The sequence below is a fragment of the Gossypium hirsutum genome, chromosome D03, assembly GCF_007990345.1.
Source record: "Gossypium hirsutum isolate 1008001.06 chromosome D03, Gossypium_hirsutum_v2.1, whole genome shotgun sequence".
Classification (NCBI taxonomy): Eukaryota; Viridiplantae; Streptophyta; class Magnoliopsida; order Malvales; family Malvaceae; genus Gossypium; species Gossypium hirsutum.
In genome coordinates, this window is record NC_053439.1 from 47,839,703 (window position 1) to 47,867,523 (window position 27,821).

General features: G+C 38.6%; 1 protein-coding gene across 1 annotated transcript; it reads left to right on the forward strand.

Moving 5' to 3' along the window:
* The first annotated feature begins 9,056 nt into the window (after nucleotides 1-9,056).
* LOC107950876 (chitinase 2) lies at nucleotides 9,057-10,222 on the forward strand. Its single transcript, XM_016885800.2, has one exon. The coding sequence runs from the start codon at nucleotides 9,165-9,167 to the stop codon at nucleotides 10,185-10,187; it is 1,023 nt and encodes a 340-aa protein (XP_016741289.2). The 5' UTR covers nucleotides 9,057-9,164; the 3' UTR covers nucleotides 10,188-10,222.
* The last annotated feature ends 17,599 nt before the right edge of the window (nucleotides 10,223-27,821 follow it).

A 27,821-nucleotide genomic window follows, 5' to 3' on the forward strand; every position in this document is an offset into this window, starting at 1 on the left:
CAGCTTTCAACACTCCTCCTTGGACTGTATGCAACACATTCCAATTGCACTTCTCAAAGATTCAAATCGAGCAGCCCCTAAGGGCTTAGTCATTATGTCAGCCAATTGTGCTCCTGAGCTGCAATGCACAAGGCTGACTTCCTTTGCTTGTTCAGCTTCTCTAACAAAATGCAGTTTGATCTTAAAATGCTTAGTCTTGCCATGGAACACAGGGTTCTTGGCTATTGCAACTGCAGACTGATTGTCCACCCAAATTTCAGTTGCTTCATCTTGAGTTTCATTAAGGTCGTAAAGCAGCTTTCTTAGCCAAATGGCCTGATTAACTGCTCCTGCTGCAGCAATGTACTCTGCTTCAGCTGTGGACTGAGCAACAGTTTGTTGCTTCTTTGAACTCCAGCAAAACATGCCCGATCCAAGTGTGAAGAAGTATCCAGAGGTACTCTTCATGTCATCGAGAGATCCTGCCCAGTCACTGTCAGAGTAGCCTTCTAGTTTCAGTTGGTTCCGACTTTCAAACATTACACCAAAACTAGCAGTGCCCTTGATGTATCTAAGGATCCTCTTTGCTGCCTTCAAATGTGCCTCATTGCAACAATGCATAAATCTCGATAACAGGCTAACACCAAACATGATATCTGGCCTGGTTGCTGTTAGATACAACAGACAACCAACTAGGCTTCGATAGTGCCTCTCATCAACCCTCTGCTAATCTCCACTGCTAGTCAGCTTTTCTCCTTGAGCCACAGGTGTGCTGACTGCTTTACAGTTATGCATGCAAAATTTGTCTAGGATCTTCAAAGTAAATGAGTGTTGGCTGATGAAGATACCTCGATCAGACTGATGCACTTCCATGCCAAGGAAGTAAGTCATGATCCCCAAATCTGTCATCTCAAACACTTGCTGCATTTGGACCTTGAACTGATCAATGAGCTCAATTTTGCTCCCTGACACAAGCAAATCATCCACATACAAGGAGACAATCAGCAAGGTTTCATGTTCTGACCTTTTAACATATAGAGTAGGCTCACTAAGGCTCTTTACAAATCCAAGTTTGGTCAAGTAAGCATCAACTCTGTCATACCAGGCCCTTGGTGCCTGTTTCAGGCCATAGAGGGCCTTTTTCAACTTATACACATTGTCTTCATGTCCAACGACTTCAAAACCTTCAGGTTGCTCGATGAAGATCTCCTCCTTGAGAAAACCATTCAGGAATGCTGATTTGACATCCAATTGGTGAACTCTCCACTGCTTCTGAGCTGCTAAAGCAAACAGCAGCTTAATCGTATCCAGTCTTGCCACTGGAGCAAAAGTTTCTAAGTAGTCAACACCATACTGCTGACTGTAGCCCTTCACCACAAGCCTGGCCTTGTGCTTGTTCAGTGAGCCATCAGCATTGTACTTGGCCCGGTACACCCATTTAACTCCTATGACTCTTTTGTGTTCTGGTCTGCTCACCAACTCCCAAGTCTGATTTTTGTTGATCATTTCCAACTCAGCTTCCATAGCTTTCATCCAGCTTCTGTTCTTAGCAGCCTCTTCAAAGTCTGAGGGCTCAATCACAGCAACATTGCACCTCTGATAGACATCAGCCAAAGTTCTGGTGCCCCTCACTGGTATGTCATCGATAGCATCATTACTTGGTCCTTCTTCTGCAGGTTCAGCAACCAAGTCTAACTGGTCCAATTCAAACAAGTCAGTCTCAATACCATTCTAATTCCACACCTTTTCCTCATCAAACTTTATATCCCTGCTGACTAAAACCTTCTTTGCTGTAGGATCATACACTTTATAACCCTTCTTGTTGCTGCTGTAGCCAACAAAGATTCCTGGAGTTGCTCTGCTCTCAAGCTTGGTCCTTTTCTCTACTGGAATAAGTGCATAACATACACAGCCAAACACTTTTAAGTGTGTTACCACAGGTTTGACTCCATGCCAAGCCTCAAAAGGAGTCTTATCCTTGACTGCTCTGGTTGGCAGTCTGTTGAGCAGATACACTGAGGTGTTGACTGCCTCAGCCCAAAACTGACTTGGAAGCTTGCCTTGAAACAAGAGGCACCTGGCCATGTTCAGTACAGTCCTATTCTTTCTCTCACAGACTCCATTCTGTTGAGGAGTATAGACTGTTGTGAGCTGATGGTGAATCCCAGCACTGTCATAAAGCTTCTGAAATCTCTCAGACACATATTCAGATCCATTATCAGTCCTCAAGGCTCTAATTTTACAGCCTGACTGATTTTCAGCATAAGCCTTGAATTTGCAGAAGCCTTCAAACACTTCTGACTTTTGCTTCAAGAAGTAGACCCAGCACAACCTTGTTAAATCATCTATAAACAGGGCAAAGTACCTGTTCTCACTGATTGAAGGTGTTCTCATAGGGCCACAAACATCAGAGTGTACCAATTCGAGCTTGTCTTGAGCTCTCCAAGCACTGTCAGCAGGAAAAGGCAGTCTAGCCTGCTTACCAAGCTGACAAACCTCACAAACATTCCCACTAACTTCAATTTTTGAAATGTCATCAACCAGATTCAGCCTATGTAACAGATCGATGGATCTAAAATTTGCATGGCCTAGTCTCCTATGCCACAAGTCAGTGCTTTCAACAAGGCTGGTGTATGCCTTTCTTTCTATTTGGCTAACATCCAGCATGAAGCACCTATCATTCATAGAGACTGTGACTAACTCCAGACCATTCATGTCTTGAACAATACAACAACCATCCTTAAAAACCAATGTATAGCCCTTTTCAACTAATTGGCCTACACTAAGCAAATTCTGGTCTAAGTCAGGTACAAAAAACACATCTGAGATCAGCTTGTTACCTGAACCAGTGCTAATCAACACACTGCCCTTGCCTTTAGCCTCAATCAGCCTACCATCTCCAATTCTAATCCTCGAGTGGAAGCTTCTGTCTAGGCTTTTGAACAGCTTCTCATCTGCTGCCATATGGTGTGAGCAGCCACTGTCTAGTAGCCAATCATTGCTGGCCTTGGTTGTGCCAACAAAACAAGTTGCTGTGAACACTTGCTCCTCCTGAGCTTGAATGTCCTCAGCAGGTCTAGCTTGTTGCAGAGTAGCTTCCCTTGGTTTGCCCTTGCACACCTTCTCCACATGGCCAAACTGCTTGCATTTTCTACACTGAATATCTGGCCTAAACCAGCAATACTTTTCTGAATGTGTTGTCTTCTTGCAATGAACACATGGTGGGAACACCCTTTTTGCTTCATCTCTTCCTGACTTGACCCTTCTATTGTGCCAAGGCTTATTGCCTTTTGCACTCACACTCGAGCCTTCACTGGCTTTAGCCTGGAAAGCAGCTTCAGGATTCTCCTCCTGCCTATTTGCCCTCCTTTGCTCAAGTGCATACAGGGAATTTATCAGCTCAGACAATGAAATGGCTGATAAGTCCCTCGAGTCCTCAAGTGAAGAGATTTTAGACTCAAATTTCTCAGGGAGAGTTGTAATAACCTTTTCAACAACTCTGCTCTCTATGAAGTCCACTCCCAGGAGCCTAATGCTGTTGACAATGGCCATTATCCTGTCTGAGTACTGCTTGATGGTCTCAGACTCCTTCATCCTCAAATTTTCAAAGTCTCTCCTGAGGTTGATCACTTGCTGTTGCCTTGTCTTATCAGTCCCCATGAACTCCTCCTTCAGCTTCTCCCAAGCCTGTTTAGGTGAGTCACAGGCCATGATGCGAGTAAATATCACATCAGAGACTCCATTTTGCAAGCAGGCCATAGCCTTATGCTTCTTGGCTCGCTCCTCAGTATGTTGCCTCATCTGTGCAGTGGTGGGATTGGCTCTCAATGGAGGTGGTTCAGCATCATTCTCGATCACACTCCAAAGATCATGTGCCTGGAGATAAGTCTTCATTTTAACTATCCAAATGTGATAGTTTTCTCCAGTGAACACTGGTGGAGGTGGTGGAGTGAAACTCATTCTGCTAAACTGATTTTAAATGCTTCAATCTTACCAAAATTTTGAACTTGCTGTTGGTTTTGATTCGAACACAACAGATTGCATACAGAGGCCCCTCAAAGACTCGGGCTCATGATACCATTTGTTGGAACAATGGCAGCAGCAAACATCAAACAAAGTTATAACTCAGTGTTTGCAAGACTGAAGCAAGAAGAATCGAAGCAAAGCAAAGCAAAGATTTGATCAAAAATGAATACTCAGCAATGTTGTAACTGAACATTCATCATTTTTCATTCAAACTTGAAATATATAAAAGAGTTACAATATACATTGACAGTTACCTAATGTATTTAACTACCCCAACTAATACAAACCTAATCACTAGCCAAAAATAATCAAATATAGCTGACCAATCAGCCATTACATCAAAAGATCTTATCACTAACTTAAGTTCAACTAGTATTACAAACAAACTGAAGTTGAACTGAACCAAATTACATCAAAACAAAACAGCAAAGTTGGTTGCTTCATTCGGTTCAAAAACCATTCGTGCGCACCAAGCAAAATGAGCTGAGCTCGATAGCTGCTGGTCTCGACAGTAGCAAGCTTTTGGCTCCATGTTGCATTGCAGTCCAGCTTTCAACAAGTACTTGTCTCTTGGATTCCAATGGCCACAAACCCCGTCAGATATCGATTGAATACTCGAAATAGTTTCTTCTTATGCCGCACTTGCAGAAACCACCTCCTCACCTTGGACAACGTCATCACTACTGTAATAACTCTCTCTCTCTCTCTCTTATGAATATATAAAGATTCTTCTTTTACTACTGGAACTTCAGTTCTTGGTTTTGTTATTCATGGGATTGCTTGTTCTTGATTGTTGTGCTGTACAAACAAAGAATGATTGGGAGGAAGCACATTACTTAAAAGCTTTTTATCTTGAAAGCCTTATAAAGATTCAAAATGTTCATGTGAGGTTTATTTACAGAATCATTGTATGAGCAGATATATACACCTATACGTACATTATATATATTATCTTTATAAGTTGTCATCTTACTTTGAAACAAACTTTTCAGGTAGAAGGGAGGGTGAATAGATTTCTCTGCCACAATGCGTAAGATACTTGTCTCATTACATTCCATTGTGTAATAGATTAGAATAAATATTATAGACTAATCATTGCGGTTGCTTGATATTTGTAGTGTAAATGTGAAGAGCGATCCTATATCGATCCGTAGGTCCCTCTTTAATTTTCCAGCGGTGAATGTCCGATGCAATGGATGCAACAGGCACATTGGCGAGCAATTTGTAACATCTTTTCTATGCCTCTCTTTTTGTTTTCCCGATTATTTTGCTTATAAACACTATCTGATTATGCTGTCCTTTAATAAGATTAACTTATTTATTTGTCTTGCTGTCTTCAGTTTACGCTTGATGGTGATAGGCCCCCCCCATCGTGTAATGGAAAGAAGTTATGTACTTCATGTGTATATTGGCTTTGAAATACTGAATCATATTCCGAAATTAGAATGAAAAAGGCGGTGGTCGCATGCAGGGACCGGTTACTGTATTGGGATGGAACCCAGGTGATTAATGCACCACTCCTCGGAGAAAGGCGACTGAATTTCCCAACTCTAAGTTCACTCAGGATGCAAACTTTTCTACGGAGTCTGGTTTTGTTTTTCATTTCAGGATGTATTGTTGGTTTTGTGCTTTATTTGGTTCGCTGAATACTCATCAAAATATTAGACCGGTATTATAATTGCTATCATCGTAGGTAATTTTCATGGATTTTGTTTCCAAAACCAACATTTTATGCAGGGAAATTGATTCAAGTGAGCATTGCTTTAAAAACATTGTTTTACATTTGTTTAGTATATAAATTGATCATTTTTTTTCTGGTTTATTTATCTTTCTTTCTCATAAAACTTAATATCTATGTATGTATTTTATTGTAGCATTTGGTGTTATAAGTATGTATGATGAGAGCCTAGGCTGATCAATGCCACTGCGAAAAAACCCTGCATGCATTTGAGCAACGTGAAAGAAAGACAAAATAAACCCCAAAAAAATAAGCAATTTATATACTAAACAAATGTAAAACAATGTTTTTAAAGCACATCAAATATGCTCACTTGAATCAGTTTCCCTGCAAAAGATGTTGGCTTTGTCAACAAAATCCATGAAAACTACCTAAGTTGACATCAATTGTAAAACCAATATAATATTTTGATGAGTATTCAGCGAACTAAATAAGGTACGAAACCAACAATGCGTCTTGAAATGAAAACAAAACCAGACGCGATAGAGAATTTTGCATCCTTAGTGAACTTAAGGATTGGCTCGACCATTAGTTAAAGTCGTTAGGGAGAATTCAGGTAAGTTGTTGTCAATGTAAACTGTTTACTTTTTTGTTAATGCATCAGCTGGAAGTTAGTTAGGATCAAGTTGTTAGACTAAGTTCTTGGTTGATACATTATCCAAACTCTTGTATAAATAAGTGAGCTCGGTCCTATTGGGATTATTACAGTTCTAATCAATAAAAGAAGTAGATCCTGTTTTCTTTAGTTGAGTTTTTGTTGAAGCTGGCCTGCATGCAGACAAGAAGCAGAGAAGCTGCCCGAGCCAAGCAGTTGCAGCTGAAGTTCATGCTGCTGTTCATTTTGTTACTTTCAAATGATATTTTGTAACTTAGTTAGATTAGAACTAAGTTGTTAATGTACTTGATGTAATTTGTTGATGTTTGAGCTGATAAATCAGCTTTACCAAGTGTGCAAGTTTTGTTTAACAAGTTACAATCCTACTTAGTGGAGTTAGGTAGATGTTTAGGTAACTTTGCTTCATGTTGACCAGCTTATTGACTGGTATATGTATTGGCATTATGCCTCAATTCAATGTTAATGATATTATTCAGAATTCTTCTTCATTTTTCTGATTTATTACTCAAGCAAATTGCTCGAAGTTCTCAACAAAAAAAAAATTTCTTGTTTGCTCATCAAGCCATCGAGCCTTCAAGCTCAAGCTTCTATCATTTTTTCATTCATCTTTGTTCTTAGTTCCAACAGTTTTCTTTGTGGAAGATTTAAACATGGTAATAGTGCCAGCTCTTTTTTTGGCTGAGTAGAGAGGTTTACTTTGTTTCTTGGTGGTGATAATCTTTCTTGGTTCAATCTTTGAAAGATCAGTCTTAATGGTTCCAGAAGTAGGTTCTGGTCATGGTGGAAATTCTTCCCCGAATGCTGGTGATTGACTTCACGCTCCTAATTTAGATCGAGTGGCAAGTTCATGTCGATTGGTCAAAAGAATTCAGCAATTTCCCAAACATGACACGGTTAAGCTCACTGAGAAAAATTTTCTGTTGTGGAAACATCAAATTATGCTCATCTTGAAGGGTATGAGCTGTAGCAATATGTGTTAGAATCCTCTTGTCATATTTCTCAATTCGTGATTGATTCAGATGGGAAATCTGGTTGACAATCCAGATTTTTTGCTATATAAACAGCAAGATAAGCTTCTGGCCTCCTGGTTACTTTCTACTGTATGTGATGAGATTCTACTGTACTTGTTAAATGCCAAAACTAGTTATGATGTAGTTATGCCCATCGAAAGTAAGTTTACAACTCATTCCAGTATTAAACTTTCAAGTCTGAGACACCTGCTGTATTTTCAAAAGAAGGGCCAGCTGTCTATCAAAGAATATTTATTCAAGATCAAACACGTGTGATGTTCTGGCTGCAACTGGAACTGGCATTTCTGATCAAGAACAAGTTAATATTGTTCTTGTTGGACTTGTAAATGAATATGAATCTGTTCGAGTTGTAGCCTCTGCAACTAATTTCTCTATTGAGATACTTACTGAGATGTCGACTGATTGTGAATCCAGACAAAATGAATTTGTTAGTAATCTTCCTATGAAAGCTAATGTAGCTCAGCAGCAAAAGAGTGATGAATCAGATCAATAAAGAGTTCAAACAAAATGAATTTGCAAAGCCATACGTTTTTAGTCCAAATTAATTTGACCAGCTTGTAATGTACTTATATACCTTTGAATAAGATGAACATATTTTTGTCTCTTGTTTAATATATTCAGCCTATGGTTATAGCTGGACAGCCCGATGTCCCTAGATGTCGAGAAGGAGAAGAAGGGTTATATTGCATATATAAGCTCCTTCATTTTATTACTTTTTTTGGGTTGAAAAAGTTGGTTTTTGAATAAAAATGGCAGCTTGCAGGATTAGTAGCATACCTGCTGTTGGCTTTGGCAGTTAAAAACAAGGGTTTTAAGGCCAAAGCCAGCTTTTTTATGCATGGAAACTAATCAGGTGAGCATCTTTGATGTGCTATAAAACATTATTTTACATTTGTTTAGTAAATAAATTGTTCATTTTTTTTTCTTTCTCATGAAATTTAATATCTATGTATGTATTTTGTTTGTAGCATTTGGTCTTAGTAATATGCTTGATCAAGGCCTAAGCTGAGTAATGCCACTGTAAAAAGCCTGCATTTTATTTTGGGTCAAGGTCGAATTTCACTTCACTCTAGCTTTTTGCAATTGACTATGCTTATGACAATCATCCATCACCTACAAATGGAAAGTTCGACATATTTTTTAGAAACCAAGAATTGGGGTTAAAAAACATATTATTCAAAGGTCAATTGTTGCAGATTCCTCTTACATGCCTTGTCAGGCAAACCACTGTCGACTACAAGACAAAGTAACAGTTTACCTAATATGTATGTGACAATAATATTTGTTGTTTACATTCAGATGCCTTGCTAATTGGGTTCAAGAAGATATCAGCCTCATTAATATTACTGGTATTTTGTGGGAGATCTCCTGGGCCAAAATAATAATAAAAAGTCAACCAATGAATTGAATACAATAATATTTTCTTATACTATCTACAGAAAACTTTTCTTATGGCATCTAAGAGCAGCAAACTGTTGAAATACTACATAAAACATATATTCAAAGGTCAAAATTTGCAGATTTCTCTCCCATGCCTGGTAAGGCAAGTCACTGTTCTTGTCTCAGTTAACTATCATCATACCCCTGCAGCAAGACAAAATAACATAATTATCGTACCCTGCAAGAAGATACCGGCTTCATTTATATTACTGGTATTTTGTGATACAGCTCCAGGGCCAAAATAGTAGCGTATTTGTTGTGATTAAATATCCCAGATTCATAATTACGACAACGACAACGGCAAACAAAGCATTGCTTTATTTTTAATCTCCCTATGCCTTCAAACCTTTGTATTCTGCATTCTAACGCCTATATATTAACGAGAGTAATTCTTCAACTCCAAGCCTACATCACAGCAGCAATGGAGTCGTCTAAGCTTCTCATTGCCCTTTTCGTTTTCCAAGTTTTCTTCCCTTGCCATATGTCAATCCAAGCAGCTCCTGAGAACTCGGACCTTTTCCGAGAATACATAGGAGCTGAATTCAACAACGTTAAATTCACTGATGTTCCCATTGATTCAAACGTTGAATTCCACATCATTCTTTCATTTGCCATAGACTATGACAGCACCTCAGGTTCTCCTTCTCCAACAAATGGGAAGTTTAATGTCTTTTGGGACTCTGATAACCTCAGTCCTTCCCAAGTTTCTTCCATCAAGAGCACCCATTCAAATGTTAAAGTAGCTTTGAGCATAGGAGGGGACAGTGTGGGAGATAGCTATGCTTACTTCGACCCTTCTTCTGTAGATTCTTGGGTTTCTAATGCAGTTTCTTCACTCACAGATATCATCCAAGAGTACCACTTGGATGGGATTGATATTGACTATGAGCACTTCAATGCTGATCCAGACACCTTCACTGAGTGCATTGGGAAACTCGTAAAAACCCTCAAGGATAATGGAGTGATCTCATTCGCTTCCATAGCTCCATTTGACGATGATGATGTTCAAAGTCATTACAAGGCCTTGTGGCAAAGCTATGGTGACCTCATAGACTATGTCAACTTCCAGTTTTACGCCTATGATCAAGGAACAACGGTTTCTCAGTTCATCAGTTACTTCAACACCCAAAGCTCTAACTATAATGGTGGTAAGGTTTTAGCCAGCTTTATAAGCGACGGCAGCGGTGGCTTGACACCGGAAAACGGCTTCTTTACTGCCTGCAGTAGGCTGAAGAGTGAGAACAAACTCCATGGGATATTTGTTTGGTCTGCAGATGACTCTAAGAGCAATCACAAGCTCTACTCGCAATCTCCCACTAGTATTTCTCTGTTATCTAACGCACTGAATATGAGTTAAACATTCACATTAGGGGGTGTATTATATGTGTATTAGCTTTCTATTGTATAAATATATATGGGATATTAGCCTTCTGTCGCTAACTCGGGCTTAATCCAATTGATTCATGCAATCACCCTAAAATTAAGAGGCGACATCCAGCATGTCTTGAGTTCGAATCCCGGTATTTATAACCTCTACCCATACTAGAGCTGCAACCTTCTTTGTATTAAAAAGCAACGTTTGATGTTTGAGCTATCCATGGGCCGGGTGATACGGGGTTGCGCGCGGACCAAGATCGAGTTGCCAAGTCACGGGAAACTCCTACGAAAACCCTAAACAATTAGATCTGAAACGAAACAGAAAATTAAAAGATTAGATTTTTTAATTTTCAGATCTGAAATAAAATCCCCAAATCAGCAAAGAATCAAATTGAGAATAGAAATAAGTGTTAGGGTTCTTGAAACCCTCAAGGAGATTGTGATTCTGCCCAATTGAACACCAAGATAGTTTTCCCCAAATTTCGACAATCTAATTTCACCCAAAAAGAGTATGGAAAAACCCTAAAAATTGGGGATTTCTGGGCTGATTCCTTAAGATAGAAAAAGGCTGAAAACACAATAAGAACAGAAAATAGATTAGATAATGATTTAGCACAAGTAGAAATAAAGAAAGAATTGACAGTAAGAAATTAAAAGATAAGTCCTAAGAAGCCTTGAAATCTCGAAAGATCTCACAACTCCCTTCAAACGGCTCTAATCTCCCCTCCAAAGAATATCAATGGCAAGAAGAAGGTTGAAGATGGCTCCCACAATCACAAGATTGTTAAAACAACTTCTAAAGAAAACTCAAGAGAGAAATCTTGGAGAAAACTCAAAGAAAATTCTGCTCTCAACAAATCTGAAATTTTAATAATAATGATAAGTGTTTAACAAGGTGGACAGCCATGCCTTTAAATAGGCCTTATAACTAGTCCTAATCTAATTAGAAAACTAAAATAAAAAAAACTCCTAATTATTTTAATATGGAAATTCGGTCAAAGGTCATTTTATCTGGGACTCTTGGACTGAATATTGACATAAAAATTTAAACTAAGTAAATAAATAAATAAAAATAAAAATAAAACTTTACAACTTGGGCCACTTTGACAATTTGGCCTGATTTTCAACTAAGTATGGATGGATTTCTTGATTGGGCTGGGAATTTGCTTATTGGGCCTCGCCTTCAAGAATTTGGGCTTTTGTGACTCGTATCATTCCCCCTTCCTCAAAAAGATTCGTCCTCGAATCTGAAAAATCAAATGAACTCGACTTTCCTCTATCGAACGGGACTAATGGCAATTGAGTCCACTGAAAAGAATAGCCATGAGATAGTAAATAGCAACGGAAACAAGCTTGTAGTCCAATCATAAGCATAACATAACAGGTATAACGCATGTGAATGGACAGATTCAGATTACCATGCAAACAATCTAATTTACTCACCACTGCCTCGTCAAATATTTGAAACAAAGATGGACATGTTTTAAGGCATTCAGTCGTCTCACATTGTTCCCACAAACCATGAATAAATTGCGAGTAATAAATCAAATGGTAAACATAATCGTCACAAGTAGGTATTTGAAAAGATTCACATGGTTCACAGAGTTGCATAATCATACCATGCATTAATCGACGGTCTATAGATTCACTCACACATGCATTATCAAAAACAAGAATCTTTTTATCAACCATCAAAACAGATAGATCATCAATAAATAAAATAGGACAGTCAAGCACGTTTCGATCTAAGTGTTCATCAACACGATCTTTATCACTATCCGAGGAGTACAAAAGTGTTTCAAAGGTTTCAAGCATCTTACCTCGATAAGCAGAAGAATAAGGGTCGATTTTACCTTTTTCATTTAAAACAAACCTTCGCTCATCGGGGGCATAGTGTAGTTGAATCTCCGTTGTTGAGTTAACCTTTGTCAAATGGAACTCAAACTTCATGTACAACCACATAAACTGTTTAAGGCACGAATATAAATTGAAAACAAATTTGGAAAATTTCGTTACCTTATTCTCCAAAACAGATTTGGACAAATTCGAGGATTTTACACAAGGTAAATCAAGAGAATAACAAATCACGCTTCTTTTCGTAATGACTTTATCAACCACAATCGAAGAGTAACAATTAATCGGATCAAAATGAGGGGATCTTTTAAGAACTAAGTCACCAAAAGTTTTATCAATAATTTTCAAATCTGCACTGGACTCGGTTTCTAAAATTTCCTTACCTCGCTTACCTTCGGGATCATGTAGTGTGATTTCATCTTTGCCTAAGTTGATCGTATGAAAGCGTCTTTCATTTGAGAGGTATTGAAGTTGAAAGTTATCTTTCGATCTTTCGGGAACCTGAAAAGTAGCAACACAAGAAAAATTCATATCTTGGTTAGTGGAAACATTCCTCACTACCCTTTCCACGTCTTTTTCTTTTGTTTCTTTTTCTAATTCATTTTCTCTTCTTTCTTCAATTTCTTTTTCACTCTCAATCTCTTTTTGCTCTTTTTCATTCTCTTTTTCTTTTTCCTCACTTGTTTTAACAGAATTTTTCAGTTTGATTTGGTCCTCATGGACTTGTTCCGGAGTGAGTGGCACTAAGGTGAGTTTCTTTCCTTGATGCTTGAAAGAATACCTATTGGTACGACCATCGTGAGTGACTTTTCGATCCAGTTTCCATGGTTCTCCTAGCAACAAATGGCAGGCTTGAATAGGCATTACGTCGCACACAACTTCGTCTTGATACTTACCGATAGAAAATGCGATGCGCACTTGTTGAGTGACCCTAAATTGGCCTTCGTTGCTAAGCCCTTGTAGTTGATAAGGTTGTGGATGCTTGGTAGTGGTTAAGCAAAGCTTTTCCACCATCGTCGTGCTGGCTATGTTCGAGCAACTTTCACCATCAATAATAACTCTACAAAGCTTACCTTGTACGTGGCAGCGAGTATGAAAGAGATGTTCTCGTTGCTGCTCGCTCTTTGGTTTTGCCAAAGATGATTGTCCATGATCATGACAATCATCATCCATTCTAGGGACACGTTGAGGGTTGCACCTATGGGGCTGGTTATCCCTATCTTCCTTAATTGGATCTCGATATTGATGTTTTTGATTCACTCGTACCTCATTCAAAGTAGTATTCAATGCTTGAAGTGTAGCATTTATTTGTGTGATTGCAGCAGTATGTCTGTCTAACTGTTGTTGGACTTTCATAAGTGCATCATTATTATCACCTTTAGACATCTTCAAAACCTGTAAAAAATAAACACTCAACACTCAAAAATAAAAGTTAGCAAACCTCACCATTAATCACTCAAAAAGAAAAATCAAATTCTCAATGAGGTCGAATTCAATCTTGTGAGTTCTTTATCAGAGTTTATATCAACCAATTAGAGAGTGTGAGCCAAACTACCAAAGAATCCTAATTTGCACTAGGATGCCAAAAACTGACGAGACACCAAGTGATTCGTGTTGCACCGAGGAAGGATTGTGCACACGTTTAAATCCTACTAACACAAGAAACAAGAAGGTGTTAGATAGTTTAAAAGGATAATAAAAAGCAAACAAATGAAAACCTACAGCTAAGAATCAATAAAAATTGCTGAAAACAGAAAACCCGAAAAACTGTGGAGTAACTTGACCACTTTGTTCGAGGTGTTCCCGATCTCCAAAAATCACAAAATTAAATCTGGAATGTCTTCAAATATTGAATTTTTGATCTGGAAAATTTGGGCACCAAATTCAACCCGCTGAATATTTTTTTAATTTTTTATTGGATTTCGTCTTTTTTCAATTTTTTGACTTTTTCGACTTATTTTTTTGCGGGAAATATTTTTGTATATTCAATAACAGTGCCAAAAATATGTATGTAAAATTTCAGATCAATCAGAAAACATTTACCCACTCAAATGAATTTTTTTCGAAAATTTTTCTGGGTAAAACTGCTGTTTGTAATTTAAAAAATAGAGATCAGTTTAGAAATCAACCAAGAACACCCAAAACGCCCAAAATCTGATACCAAATGATACGGGGTTGCGCGCGGACCAAGATCGAGTTGCCAAGTCACGGGAAACTCCTACGAAAACCCTAAACAATTAGATCTGAAACGAAACAGAAAATTAAAAGATTAGATTTTTTAATTTTCAGATCTGAAATAAAATCCCCAAATCAGCAAAGAATCAAATTGAGAATAGAAATAAGTGTTAGGGTTCTTGAAACCCTCAAGGAGATTGTGATTCTGCCCAATTGAACACCAAGATAGTTTTCCCCAAATTTCGACAATCTAATTTCACCCAAAAAGAGTATGGAAAAACCCTAAAAATTGGGGATTTCTGGGCTGATTCCTTAAGATAGAAAAAGGCTGAAAACACAATAAGAACAGAAAATAGATTAGATAATGATTCAGCACAAGTAGAAATAAAGAAAGAATTGACAGTAAGAAATTAAAAGATAAGTCCTAAGAAGCCTTGAAATCTCGAAAGATCTCACAACTCCCTTCAAACGGCTCTAATCTCCCCTCCAAAGAATATCAATGGCAAGAAGAAGGTTGAAGATGGCTCCCACAATCACAAGATTGTTAAAACAACTTCTAAAGAAAACTCAAGAGAGAAATCTTGGAGAAAACTCAAAGAAAATTCTGCTCTCAACAAATCTGAAATTTTAATAATAATGATAAGTGTTTAACAAGGTGGACAGCCATGCCTTTAAATAGGCCTTATAACTAGTCCTAATCTAATTAGAAAACTAAAATAAAAAAAACTCCTAATTATTTTAATATGGAAATTCGGTCAAAGGTCATTTTATCTGGGACTCTTGGACTGAATATTGACATAAAAATTTAAACTAAGTAAATAAATAAATAAAAATAAAAATAAAACTTTACAACTTGGGCCACTTTGACAATTTGGCCTGATTTTCAACTAAGTATGGATGGATTTCTTGATTGGGCTGGGAATTTGCTTATTGGGCCTCGCCTTCAAGAATTTGGGCTTTTGTGACTCGTATCACCGGGCCCAGAAAAAATTTTGGCCCGAGCCCAGCCTGACCCGAAATATGGGTTTAAAATTTTATCCAGGCCCGGCCGGGAAAAAATTCCTAGACCCGAGCTCGGACCGACCCGACTCTTTTTTTTAATAAATACCAAAAAATTGTTTTAAAAATGAAAAAATTTTAAAAAAGTATTTTAAAATTAAAAAATTAAAAAATATATATTTTTATTATATTCAGGTCGGGCCAGGTCTGGGCCAAAAAAAACGATGCCCGAGGCCCGACCTGTTTGCTAAACGGGCCTCGTTTTTTGCCCAAACCCATATTTTGGGCCTATATTTTTACCCAAACCCTCCCATATTTCGGGCGGACCGTCGGGCCGGGCCGCCATGGACACCTTTAGTTTGATGTATATTAATGAAGCTTGTAAAATTAGAACGTTGGTAATGACAATATATCGCAAAGAAAAGAGAAATAAAAATAAAGAATACCTAAATTTGTACATGGAAACACTTTCGGGAAAAAACCACGGGCAGAGGAGAAGAAAATTCACTATGTCAAATTCGAATGATTACAAGAGAAGTTTCGATTACATCTATTTATAGGTTGAAAAGACCTAATTCTAATCAAAGTCAAATATATTATACTAAAAAATGCTAAATATATTATACTTATAAATACTAAATCTTTTAGAAAGAAATTATATTTTGCTTAACTTGACTTGCAACCAATCTCTTAGAATTTGGGTCATACAACTCTAACAATTGCCACTTTGACACGAATTCTCAACGAACAAGTTTTTCACCTATTCCATAAAACCCCTTAAGGGTTTAACTTCAAAAATGAACACCAACCAAGTCTAAGCAATGCTCAAACTTGGTTATAAGAAGTGACTTAGTCATCATATCTGCAGGATTTTCTGAAGTACTAATTTTGCTCACAATAATATCACTACGAGCAATAATATCACGAACAAAATGATACCGAACATCAATGTGTTTTGTTCTCTCATGAAACATTTGATCTTTTGTAAGGAAGATGACACTCTGACTGTCACAAAATACTGTATTGATTTGAAGGTCTTCATTGAGTTCACTAAAGAGTCCCTTCAACCAGATAGCTTCTTTACAAGCTTCAGTAATCTCCATGTACTCAGCTTAAGTGGTAGACAAAGCGACTGTAGTTTACAAAGTGGCTTTCGAACAGATTGCACAACCTCCGATTGTAAATACATAACCTGTGAGAGATCTTATTTTATCAATGTCTCCATCAAAATCATCATCAACATACCCAATGACTCCATCTCTAGTTCTTCCAAACTGTAAACAAACATCAGTAGTACCTCGTAAGTATCTTAAAATCCACTGAACTACTTTCCAATGTTCATTACCAGGATTCACCATGTATCTGCTAATTGCACTGACTGCATATGATAAATCTGGACGTGAACAAACCATAACATACATGAGAGATCTCACTGCACTAGAGTATGGAACATGTGACATGTACTCAATCTCATCATCTGATTGTGGAGACAAAGCCTATGAAAGTCTGAAATGGGCTGCTAAAGGAGTACTAACATGCTTAGTACTCTACATATTGAACCTGCAAAGAACATAAATTAAAATCCTAAACACTGAAAAACATAAATTAAAATCCTAAATTGCCAAGAAAATAAGCTCCTTAAGTGTCGAATTAACCCGAATTGACTACTACATTTGACGGAAGGTCAGTAACCCAAACAACATTTCAACCCGAATGAAGGGTAGAAGTAGAATGGAAGAAATAAGGTTAAGACCACCAGTGCAGTATGGCCTTTTCTAGTAAGCCTTATAAGTAGAATGTTAATTTATCTACCAGAGTTAGGGTGGAGGGTGGACAGTAGGTGATATGTGCAAGGACAAGTGAGAATCCAACAGAATTAGTTGAATGGTCATATGCAGACCAAGTAACAATCGCTTAGTGATCATTCCACCATTAAAGAAAGATGAAAGGCGAACATGAGTCTGACACTTTTGACAAAACGAAATTGTCTAAACGAAACAAGGAGTAATGTGTGTTTGGTTATTTCCTATTTAAACCCTTGCAAGATAGGGTTTATTTTTGTGTAAAGAAGTAAAGAAACTCATAAGTTCATTCGAACTTACAAGGGTTTTGACCTGTAATTGCAGGATTTGCGGGTTAAAGAACTCAAGGAGGGACTAAGCCAGATCGTGTTAGATTCAAGTCATCCTCAATAAGGTGTCATGTATATAGGAAGGGGGTACCTTCAAACACTTCGCCTCGAGGTCATACATATTGTATCTATACAGTTTCCCCAGAGTCTAAATTTTGAGTCAACAACTTTTTATTAAATTTTAAGGTCTCAATTGTAAGAGATATTTATTATTTAATAAAGTCCGCCTTAAATTTATTAAGGTTAAATTTTATTCCTTAGTCTAAACCACTCCATTTGTGGCACTCCATATCCGAATTCGGCGATCAAGTTGGGTGAGGGTGCTGCATTAGCTCTAGTAATAATCATGAAAAGAGGTTAGAATTTAGTCATCTACTATTATTTTAAGGAATTCAATTTCTCTACTTTTCAATTAATATGAATTTGAACGGTGTTAACAGTTTACCTTAAATTTTATAATATCTGAGAAATATAAAAAATAAATTACTGAAATAAAAGTAGTAGAGCTATAAATTTCAAAATATACGAACCGTAAAGGGAGATAGAGTACATTTTAGTTTATAATTTTAGCTACGTTTTCCCGTAAGATGATATCCGAAAATGAAGCTATCTATATGCTTTCATGTTGCTTATATAAAACCCATGAATTGAAAGAAATTGCCATTTCTCCTCCAATTTCAGAAAATTATAACCGGGAAGAACTCACATTCAAGAACCCTGTTGTTGCTTTCTTCTCAAATATTTCCTTATCCCTCTGAAATCTGGACTTCATAATATAACTATGGGTGTTTGGTGGACACAGATGAAATCATTTCTGAAAGCAATTGTTTCTTGGATTCCAATGGCGACGCGTCCAAACACCGTTAGGTATCGAATGAATAGTCAAAATCGTTTCTTCTTATGCCGCAAGTGCAGAAACCACATCGTCACCTTGGACAACCGCTTTGGCCGTGTATGTAATATAATCTTTATGTATATATAATATAAAGATTCTTCTTTTACTACTGCAACTTCAGTTCTTGGTTGTGTTATTCATGGGATTGCTTATTCTTGAGTGTTGTGTTGTGTAAGACAACTAAATAGATATATACACATATTAGGTTTATAAGTTGTCATCTTTAACTTGGTTACTTTGGAACAATCTTTTCAGTCACGAGGATCAGTGAATGGATTTCTCTACCATGATGCGTAATATACTTTCTCTCACTACAATCCATTGTGTAATATGATATGGGACGTAATTCTGGGTAGAAAATAGAAAAAAGATTTAGTAGAAGAAAAGAGAATTGAGAGGATAAGAAGATAAGAAAATTTCCTTGTATTTTCTGCATAACCGATTTGCATGCAATGCATGCATTATAAAGAAAACAAACAACAACATGACATGGAGTATTCTGTTACAGCTAAACATGCAAAACGCCCCGTATGACTTAAAACCCAAAACTCTCCGTTTTAATTAAAATTCACATGTAGTTCATACTAAGTTTCTCAGCTCACAACAATACTCCCTACCCGTAGAACAGCCTTGTCCTCAAGGCTGAAAATGAGGAAATTTGGTTTGAAATGCAGTCAAAGATTCCCACGTCGCATCCTCTGGAAACGAGTTAGCCTATTCGACCAACACTTCAGTGACAGCCTGACTACCTTTCTTAACCATCCTTCTGTCGATAATGCGAACAGGCTCTTTTGGTAAGGCACCATGAGCATCTACCACAGGCAAATGATTTTGAGTTGGAGCAGAACCCACATGTTTCTTTAATTGTGACACATGGAATGTAGGATAGATACGGGAGTGTGGTGGAAGCTGCAAAGTATAAGCTACTGCCCCTACTTTCCAGATCACTAGAAAAGGGCCAAAATACTTTGGAGATAACTTTTAGTTGGAGAACTTCCGGATCGACTGCTGTCTATAAGGTTGCAGCCTCAAATATACCATGTCACCCTCTTAAAAACTTCTCTCCGAACGATGTTTGTCCATAAAATGTTTCATACGGCCTTGAGCTCTCTTAAGACAAAACATAAGTAACTTCCTAGCAGCCTCCCGACTTTGTAAACTGTGGTCCACAACTGCTACAGGTGAAACCCCCGCCAAATAAAGCATGTGTGTGGGTGGAGGCTGACCATACAAGGCCTCGTATAGTGTAAGCTGAATAGCCGAGTGATAAGAAGAATTATACCACCATTCTGCTAGTGGTAGCCACTGAGACCATTGTGCAGGCACCTCCCCCGTCATACAACACAAATAATTCTCAAGACAACGGTTCAAAACTTCGGTCTGACCATCCGTCTGAGGGTGGTAAGCCGTCGACAGTAAGAGCTTAGTGCCTGACTTTTGAAAAAGCTCCTACTAGAAATTACTAACAAAAATTTGATCCCTATCTGATATAATAGAATCTGGCATGATGTGAAGTTTGTAAACCTGATTAAGATACTCAAAAGCCACATCCTTAGCCGTATACGGGTGCGTCAATGCCAAAAAATGGCCATACTTAGTAAGATGATCGACCACGACAAGAATGGAGTTCCTCATATTTGAGTTGGGCAGTCCTTCAATGAAGTCCATGCTGATCACTGACCAGGCTCGATCAGGTACGGGTAAGGGTTAGAGAAGACCAGGAGAAGCCACTGACTCACTTTTGTATCGTTGACATGTGACGCACTCCCTAATCCATCTTTTAACATCCGTGGTAAGACCCTTCCAGTATAACTGACTCGAAAGTCGTTTCCTCGTAACAGCCACCCCTGAATGGCCCCCGATAGCACTATCGTGAAAATAAAGGAACAACTCCCGTCGTAGTTGTGGAACTTTCCTAACAACTATTTTTCCCTTCCTGAATAAGAACCGTCCATCCCATGAATATTTGTGGTCAGAATCCTGATGCTGCTGAGTGTGTTGAATAATCTTTTGCAGGTGGTCATCTTGAGTATAAGACCATTGCACCTGTATCAAGAGATTCGAGATAACTGAACTCGTGGTAAGTTAATAATACTACTCATGTACAAGCTGTGGCTGACGAGAGAGAGCATCCGCAGGACCGCAACCTTATTGTTAATTCTTTTCCTGTATGAGACCTCGAAATCGTAGCCAAGCATCTTAGCTACCCAACGTTGCTGGAAAGGAGTAACGGCTACTTGATCAGATAAAAACCACAAACTTTGATGGTCTGTGCGGATTTTAAAATGTTGACCCACCAAATAAGCATGCCACTTGCGCACTGCCAATAAAAACAGCCAACATTTCTTTCTCATATATTGATAGTGCTTCATGGCGCACTCGAAGAGCTTTGCTAAAGAAAGCTATAGGTCTTCCTTGCTGCTGCAGAACCGCACCGACACCAACCCCACTAGCATCTGTGTCTACAGTGAATTCCAACTGGAAATTTGGAAGTACCAAAACAGGAGCTGTGCTCAAAGCTTGCTTGAGAGCTTGGAAAGCTTCAGTGGCATGGTCATTCCATCCCCAACATTTTTTCTTTAACAAATCAGTTAATGGCCGAGCAATCACTCCATAATTCCTTATAAAACGTTTGTAGTATCATGTAAGTCCAAGGAAACTAGGCAGCTCTTTTACTGAGCTAGGAATGGGCTAGGATGATATACACTCGACTTTGGAGTGTCCATAGAGACCGTTCCATGATGTAACACGTGTCCCAAATACTGAACTTGGAGGGACCCAAAGCAGCACTTTGACCGGTTAGCAAACAATCGTTGTTCCCTCAAAATAAGATAAAAAAAAACTAGCATAGACTTCTGCAATAGTGTTTTAAAAATAGAATTCATGAGGGCTTGAAAACTGGAAGGAGTGTTCGTGAGGCCAAATGGCATGGCGAGGAATTCGTAATGTCCTTCGTGGTGTTCGAAACGCGGTTTTATGCACATCTGGTTCCCACATGCGAATCTGATGATAGTCGGACCTTAAATCCAATTTAGAAAATACTTTGGCTTCCCCCAACTCATCCAACAACTCTTCGATTACAAGGATGGGAAATTTATCCTTGACGGTATGTTGGTTGAGTTGCCTATAGTCCACACACAACCGCCAACTTCCATCCTTCTTCTTGACCATGACAATAGGAGAAACAAATGAACTGGTGCTATCACGAATGATTCCAACTTGGAGCATTTCATGAATGAGTTTCTCGATCTCCGTCTTCTGGCATGTTGGATATCTATAGGGCCTCATTTTAACTACTGTTCCTTCATTAGTTAGAGGAATTTTATGGTCATGTCTTCTACGTGGAGGCAAACCTTTCGGCACTTGGAATATATCCTCAAATTCCATTAATAATTTCTGAAGTTGGGTCCCCAGACTCATGTCCTCCATGGTATAGAGCATCACTTGTGCAGGTGAGCCTAATACAGCGGTATATAGTCCCAATGACCCCCCATAGTAGCAAAACACCTCGGGCTGGATTCTTTGTTTCCAGTTGCTAACGAACCGGGAACTATACCTTGAAGAACACAAGATTTCCCCCCTAAATTGAACTGCATAGTCAACGAGCCGAAATTCCAAACAATGTTTCCCAATGCCAATAACCACTGAACCCCCAGTACCATATCGCAGCCCTTCAAGGATAAAACCATGAAGTCCGTCTGAAAACTGTGGTCCTGCACCTCCCACTTGACCCATTGACATACTCCCTTAGTGAACAAACAGATTCCATTGGCCACCGATACTTTTAGTTGCTCCTGACTTACCACTGGTAAGGATACCCTGTTAACCAACTTAATGTCAATAAAATTGCGTATGTTAACATTAATGGGAGACAACATTAATGGCAAACAATACAAAGTGGTGCAAGTTTAGCACCCTAAAGTTGACTTTGAAAAAGTGGCATGGGATAATTTTTTTTGGTCCTTGAGATAATGGGCTATTTATTGTTTGGTCCTTAAACTTCAACTATAAATAGGCCTTCTCATTTCTCATTTCAATTCATCCCAACCAATCTTTCTCTCTTAGTTTTCTCTCTTCTCCCATTTGAGAATTCTTAAGGAATTCTATTTGTTTGTAATACTTTGGAGATAGTAAAGTTATCATCTGGTGTTAGTGCCCGAGGACGTAGGTATAATTTACCGAACCTCGTTAAATCTCTTGTGTTCTTTCTTGTCCTATTTTTCTTTCAATATTTGAGGGTATAATAGTAGTATTTAATTGTGCTATTAAATTACTATAGAAGGGATATTCTGTCTAAGGAAAGACTTGGTATTTAAGAGATCCATGTGATCCACTTCTCTTCCCTGGTAATTGAACTTTGTGTGATTTTTTAGTACAATAATTTACACACTTCCGACCCTATTGGAACAACAAGTGGTATCAAGAGCCGAAGGTTAATCGTAGTATGCTCTGTGGTTGCAGTTTGAACTGATCTTCCACATCAGAAAAGATTTCCTTAGGTATATTGAAAGATTATGGAGAAAACGGTCGGTGTAGGAGCTTCAACATCGCTCATGTGGACAAGACCGACAATTGCAAATGCAAGATTGGCCGTGGAGATCTTTGATGGCACGGGCCATTTTGGTATGTGGCAAAGTGAGGTTCTAGATGCCCTTTTTTAGCAGGGTCTAGACATTGCCATTGATGAAGAGAAACCAGATGATGTACAGGAGAAAGATTGGAAGGCGATCAATCGGTTGGCATGTGGCACAATTCGATCATGCCTTTCTCGAGAGCAGAGGTATGCTTTTTCAAAGGAGACTTCTGCAAATAAGTTGTGGATGGCACTTGAAGAAAATTTTTTGAAGAAAAACAGTCAAAATAAGCTCCACTTGAAGAAAAGACTGTTTCGCTTCACATACGTCCCAAGTACCACAATGAATGATCACATCACCAAATTTAATCAGTTAGTCACTGATTTGCTGAATATGGATGAGACATTCAAAGATGAAGATTTGGCTTTGATGCTGTTGGGGTCACTTCCTGAGGAGTTTGAGTTCCTAGAAACTACTCTACTTCATGGCAGGAGTGATATATCTCTGAGCGAAGTCTGTGCGGCCTTATACAGTTATGAACAGAGAAAGAATGACAAACAGAAAAACTCAATCAGAGATACAGAAGCTTTAGTAGTCCGAGGTCGTTCATATACTCGGAAGAAAACTCAAAAGGGGAGATCAAAGTCAAAGTCCAGACTCGGGAAAGATGAATGTGCTTTTTGTCATGAGAAAGGCCACTGGAAGAAAAATTGTCCAAAGCTGAAGAATAAGGGAAAAGCTGCTGTAGATGCTTGTGTTGCTAAGCATGATACTAGTGACTCTGAACTATCACTGGTTGCATCATCATCGTCGTTCCATTCAGATGAGTGGATATTGGATTCGGGTTGTACCTATCATATGTCCCCTAACCGGGAGTGGTTCTCTGATTTAGTAGAACTAAATGGAGGAGTTGTTTATATGGGCAATGACAATGCCTGTAAAACTGTTGGGATAGGTTCAATCCAATTAAAGAATAAAGATGGATCAACCAGAGTTTTGACTGATGTTCGGTACGTGCCCAGTTTGAAGAAAAATCTCATCTCATTGGGAGCCTTGGAATCCAATGGTTCAGTTGTTACTATGAGAGATGGGGTTTTGAAAGTGACATCTGGCGCACTTGTGATATTGAAGGGCATCAGGAAAAATAACTTGTATTACTACCAAGGTAGTACAGTTATTGGAGCAGTCGCTGCAGCTTCCGGTAACAAAGACTTGGACTCAATGCAGTTGTGACATATGAAGTTGGGACATGCCAGCGAAAAATCCTTGCAAATTCTGGCAAAGCAAGGATTGTTGAAAGGTGCAAAGGCTTGCAAATTAAAATTTTGTGAGCACTGTGTTCTGGGAAAGCAAAAGAGAGTGAAATTCGGCACTGCTATCCATAATACAAAAGGTATTTTGGAGTATATTCACTCAGATGTGTGGGGGCCTTCCAAAACACCTTCGTTGGGAGGAAAACACTACTTTGTTACTTTTGTTGATGACTTTTCCAGAAGAGTTTGGGTGTATACCATGAAAACTAAAGATGAAGTGCTTGGAGTTTTTCTTAAATGGAAAACTATGATCGAAAACCAGACTGGCAAGAAAATCAAGCGGCTTAGGACGGACAATGGAGGGGAATATAAAAGTGATCCGTTCTTCGATGTGTGCCAAGAGTATGGTATTGTTCGACACTTCACAGTTAGGGATACACCACAACAGAATGGAGTGGCAGAGCGTATGAATCGAACATTGCTGGAGAAAGTTCGATGTATGTTGTCCAATGCTGGGTTGGGCAAGCAATTTTGGGCTGAGGCTGTGACATACGCTGGCCATCTTGTTAATCGTTTGTCATCATCTGCATTAGAAAGAAAAACTCCTATGGAGGTATGGTCTGGAAAACCGGCTACAGATTATGATTCCTTACATGTGTTTGAAACCACTGCATATTACCATGTGAAGGAGTCAAAGTTAGATCCGAGGGCAAAGAAAGCTCTCTTTATGGGAATCACTTCTGGAGTGAAGGAATTTCGTCTTTGGTGCTTAAGCACAAAGAAAATGATCTGTAGCAGAGATGTTACCTTTGATGAATCTGCCACATTGAAAAAGGTAGCAGATAAAGATATTCAGACGAGCAATACTCCACAGCAGGTGGAGTGTACTCCAAAACAGGTGGAGTTTGAGCAGATAGGGATTTGCCCAGTTAATAAGTCTAATTCTCCAGCCACAATGGAGGAATTAGAGGTTGAAGAGGTTCTGACCCAAGAACCACTAAGTACACCAGAACCAGTTGCAGTTGCAAGGCCACGGAGAGAAATTCGTAAACCTGCTCGATTTACTGATATGGTGGCCTACGCCCTTCCCGTTGTTGATGATATTCCTATCACTTATCAAGAAGCAATGCAAAGCTTAGAAAGTGATAAATGGAAAAGCGCCATGGATGAAGAAATGCAGTCTCTCCGGAAGAACAATACTTGGGAGTTGGCGCAATTACCGAAAGGTAAAAGGGCAATCGGATGCAAGTGGGTATTCGCAAAGAAAGATGGATCTCCTAGCAAGAAGGATATTCGCTACAAGGCAAGATTGGTAGCTAAAGGCTACGCTCAGAAGGAGGGAATTGACTACAATGATGTATTTTCCCCTGTTGTGAAGCATTCCTCCATTAGAATTTTGTTGGCCTTGGTAGCACAGTTGAATTTGGAGCTAGCTCAACTTGATGTTAAGACGGCTTTCTTGCATGGTGAGTTAGAAGAGGAGATCTATATGACTCAGCCAGAAGGATACACAGATGCTGGTGGTAGAAATTGGGTTTGTAAGCTTAACAAATCGCTATATGGATTGAAGCAATCCCCGAGGCAGTGGTACAAGCGATTTGATAGCTTTATGAGAAGGCAGAAGTACACAAGAAGCAAATATGACAATTGTGTATATTTGCAGAAGCTGCATGACGGATCTTTCATTTATCTACTCTTGTATGTTGATGATATGTTAATCGCTTCGAAGAGCCAAAATGAGATAGATAAGCTGAAGGCTCAGTTGAATCAAGAGTTCGAGATGAAAGATCTAGGTGAGGCCAAGAAGATTCTCGGCATGGAGATAAGTAGAGATTGACCGAGAGGCAAGCTCTGTTTAAATCAGAAGCAATATCTGAAAAAGGTATTACAATGTTTTGGTGTAAATGAAAACACAAAACATGTAAGTACCCCACTTGCTTCTCATTTGAAACTTAGTGCTCAATTATCTCCGAAGACTAAAGATGAAAGAGAATATATGGCGAAAGTCCCATATGCTAATGCAGTTGGGAGTTTGATGTATGCGATGGTGTGTACGAGGCCTGACATTTCACAAGCTATTGGAGTTGTGAGCAGGTATATGCATGATCCTGGAAAAGGACATTGGCAAGCTGTGAAATGGATTCTACGGTATCTTCGAAAAACCGTAGATGTTGGTTTAATTTTTGAATAGGATGAAGCACTTGGTCAGTTTGTAGTTGGATATGTTGATTCCGACTTTGCTGGTGATTTAGATAAAAGTCGTTCAACTACGGGGTATCTGTTTACTCTTGCGAAAGCCCCAGTAAGTTGGAAGTCTACCTTACAGTCTACAGTAGCTGTGTCTACTACAGAGGCAGAATATATGGCAGTTACAGAAGCTGTTAAGGAGGCTATTTGGCTTAATGGATTGTTGAAAGACTTAGGAGTTGTTCAAAGTCACATAAGTTTATATTGTGACAGTCAGAGCGCTATTCATTTAGCGAAAAATCAAGTCTATCATTCAAGAACCAAGCATATCGATGTAAGATATCACTTTGTGCGGGAAGTCTTTGAAAAAGGAAAAATTCTACTTCAGAAGATTCCGACAGTAGATAATCCCGCAGATATGATGACCAAGGTGGTAACAACAATCAAGTTTAATCATTGTTTGAACTTGATTAACATCCTGAGAATTTGAGCACCTTCAGGTGTATGGCGCTCGAGAGTGCATTTGTAGGCACTACAAAAGATAGCTTTATCGAATTTGGGGAGTTGAAAGAAGTGTGTGAAGATGTGATTATCCTAATCAAATCTTCAAGGTGGAGATTGTTAACATTAATGGGAGACAACATTAATGGCAAACAATACAAAGTGGTGCAAGTTTAGCACCCTAAAGTTGACTTTGAAAAAGTGGCATGGGATAATTTTTTTTGGTCCTTGAGATAATGGGCTATTTATTGTTTGGTCCTTAAACCTCAACTATAAATAGGCCTTCTCATTTCTCATTTCAATTCATCCCAACCAATCTTTCTCTCTTAGTTTTCTCTCTTCTCCCATTTGAGAATTCTTAAGGAATTCTATTTGTTTGTAATACTTTGGAGATAGTAAAGTTATCATCTGGTGTTAGTGCCCGAGGACGTAGGTATAATTTACCGAACCTCGTTAAATCTCTTGTGTTCTTTCTTGTCCTATTTTTCTTTCAATATTTGAGGGTATAATAGTAGTATTTAATTGTGCTATTAAATTACTATAGAAGGGATATTCTGTCTAAGGAAAGACTTGGTATTTAAGAGATCCATGTGATCCACCTCTCTTCCCTGGGAATTGAACTTTGTGTGATTTTTTAGTACAATAATTTACACGCTTCCGACCCTATTGGAACAACAGTGTATACTCCCCGAATCCACTAAAATGATAACCTAAGATGTTCCCACTCGAGCAGCAACCCTCATGGTATTATGCCCTTATAAGCCCGTGAGAGCATGTAACGAAATCGTTGGGGACTTAGGACTACCCTCCTCATTTCCCATTTCCTCCAGATTGTCAGAGCATTCCTGGAATTCTTCAACTTCGCCCTCGGTAGAGGGTTCCAATAAGAATTGATACAATTGCGATTCCATACATTTGTGTCCTGCATGGTACTTAACCCCACACCAAAAGCACAATCCCTTCTGTTTCCTTTCCACCATCAATGCTGGAGATATGTTTTTGGATCCTGAATTTTTTGTTGATCCCCTAGTAACTAACTGTGAAC

What these genes read in the sequence shown, in the direction of transcription:
- LOC107950876 (XM_016885800.2), top strand. Translation starts at nt 9,165, where the DNA reads ATGCCTTCAAACCTTTGTATTCTGCATTCTAACGCCTATATATTAACG.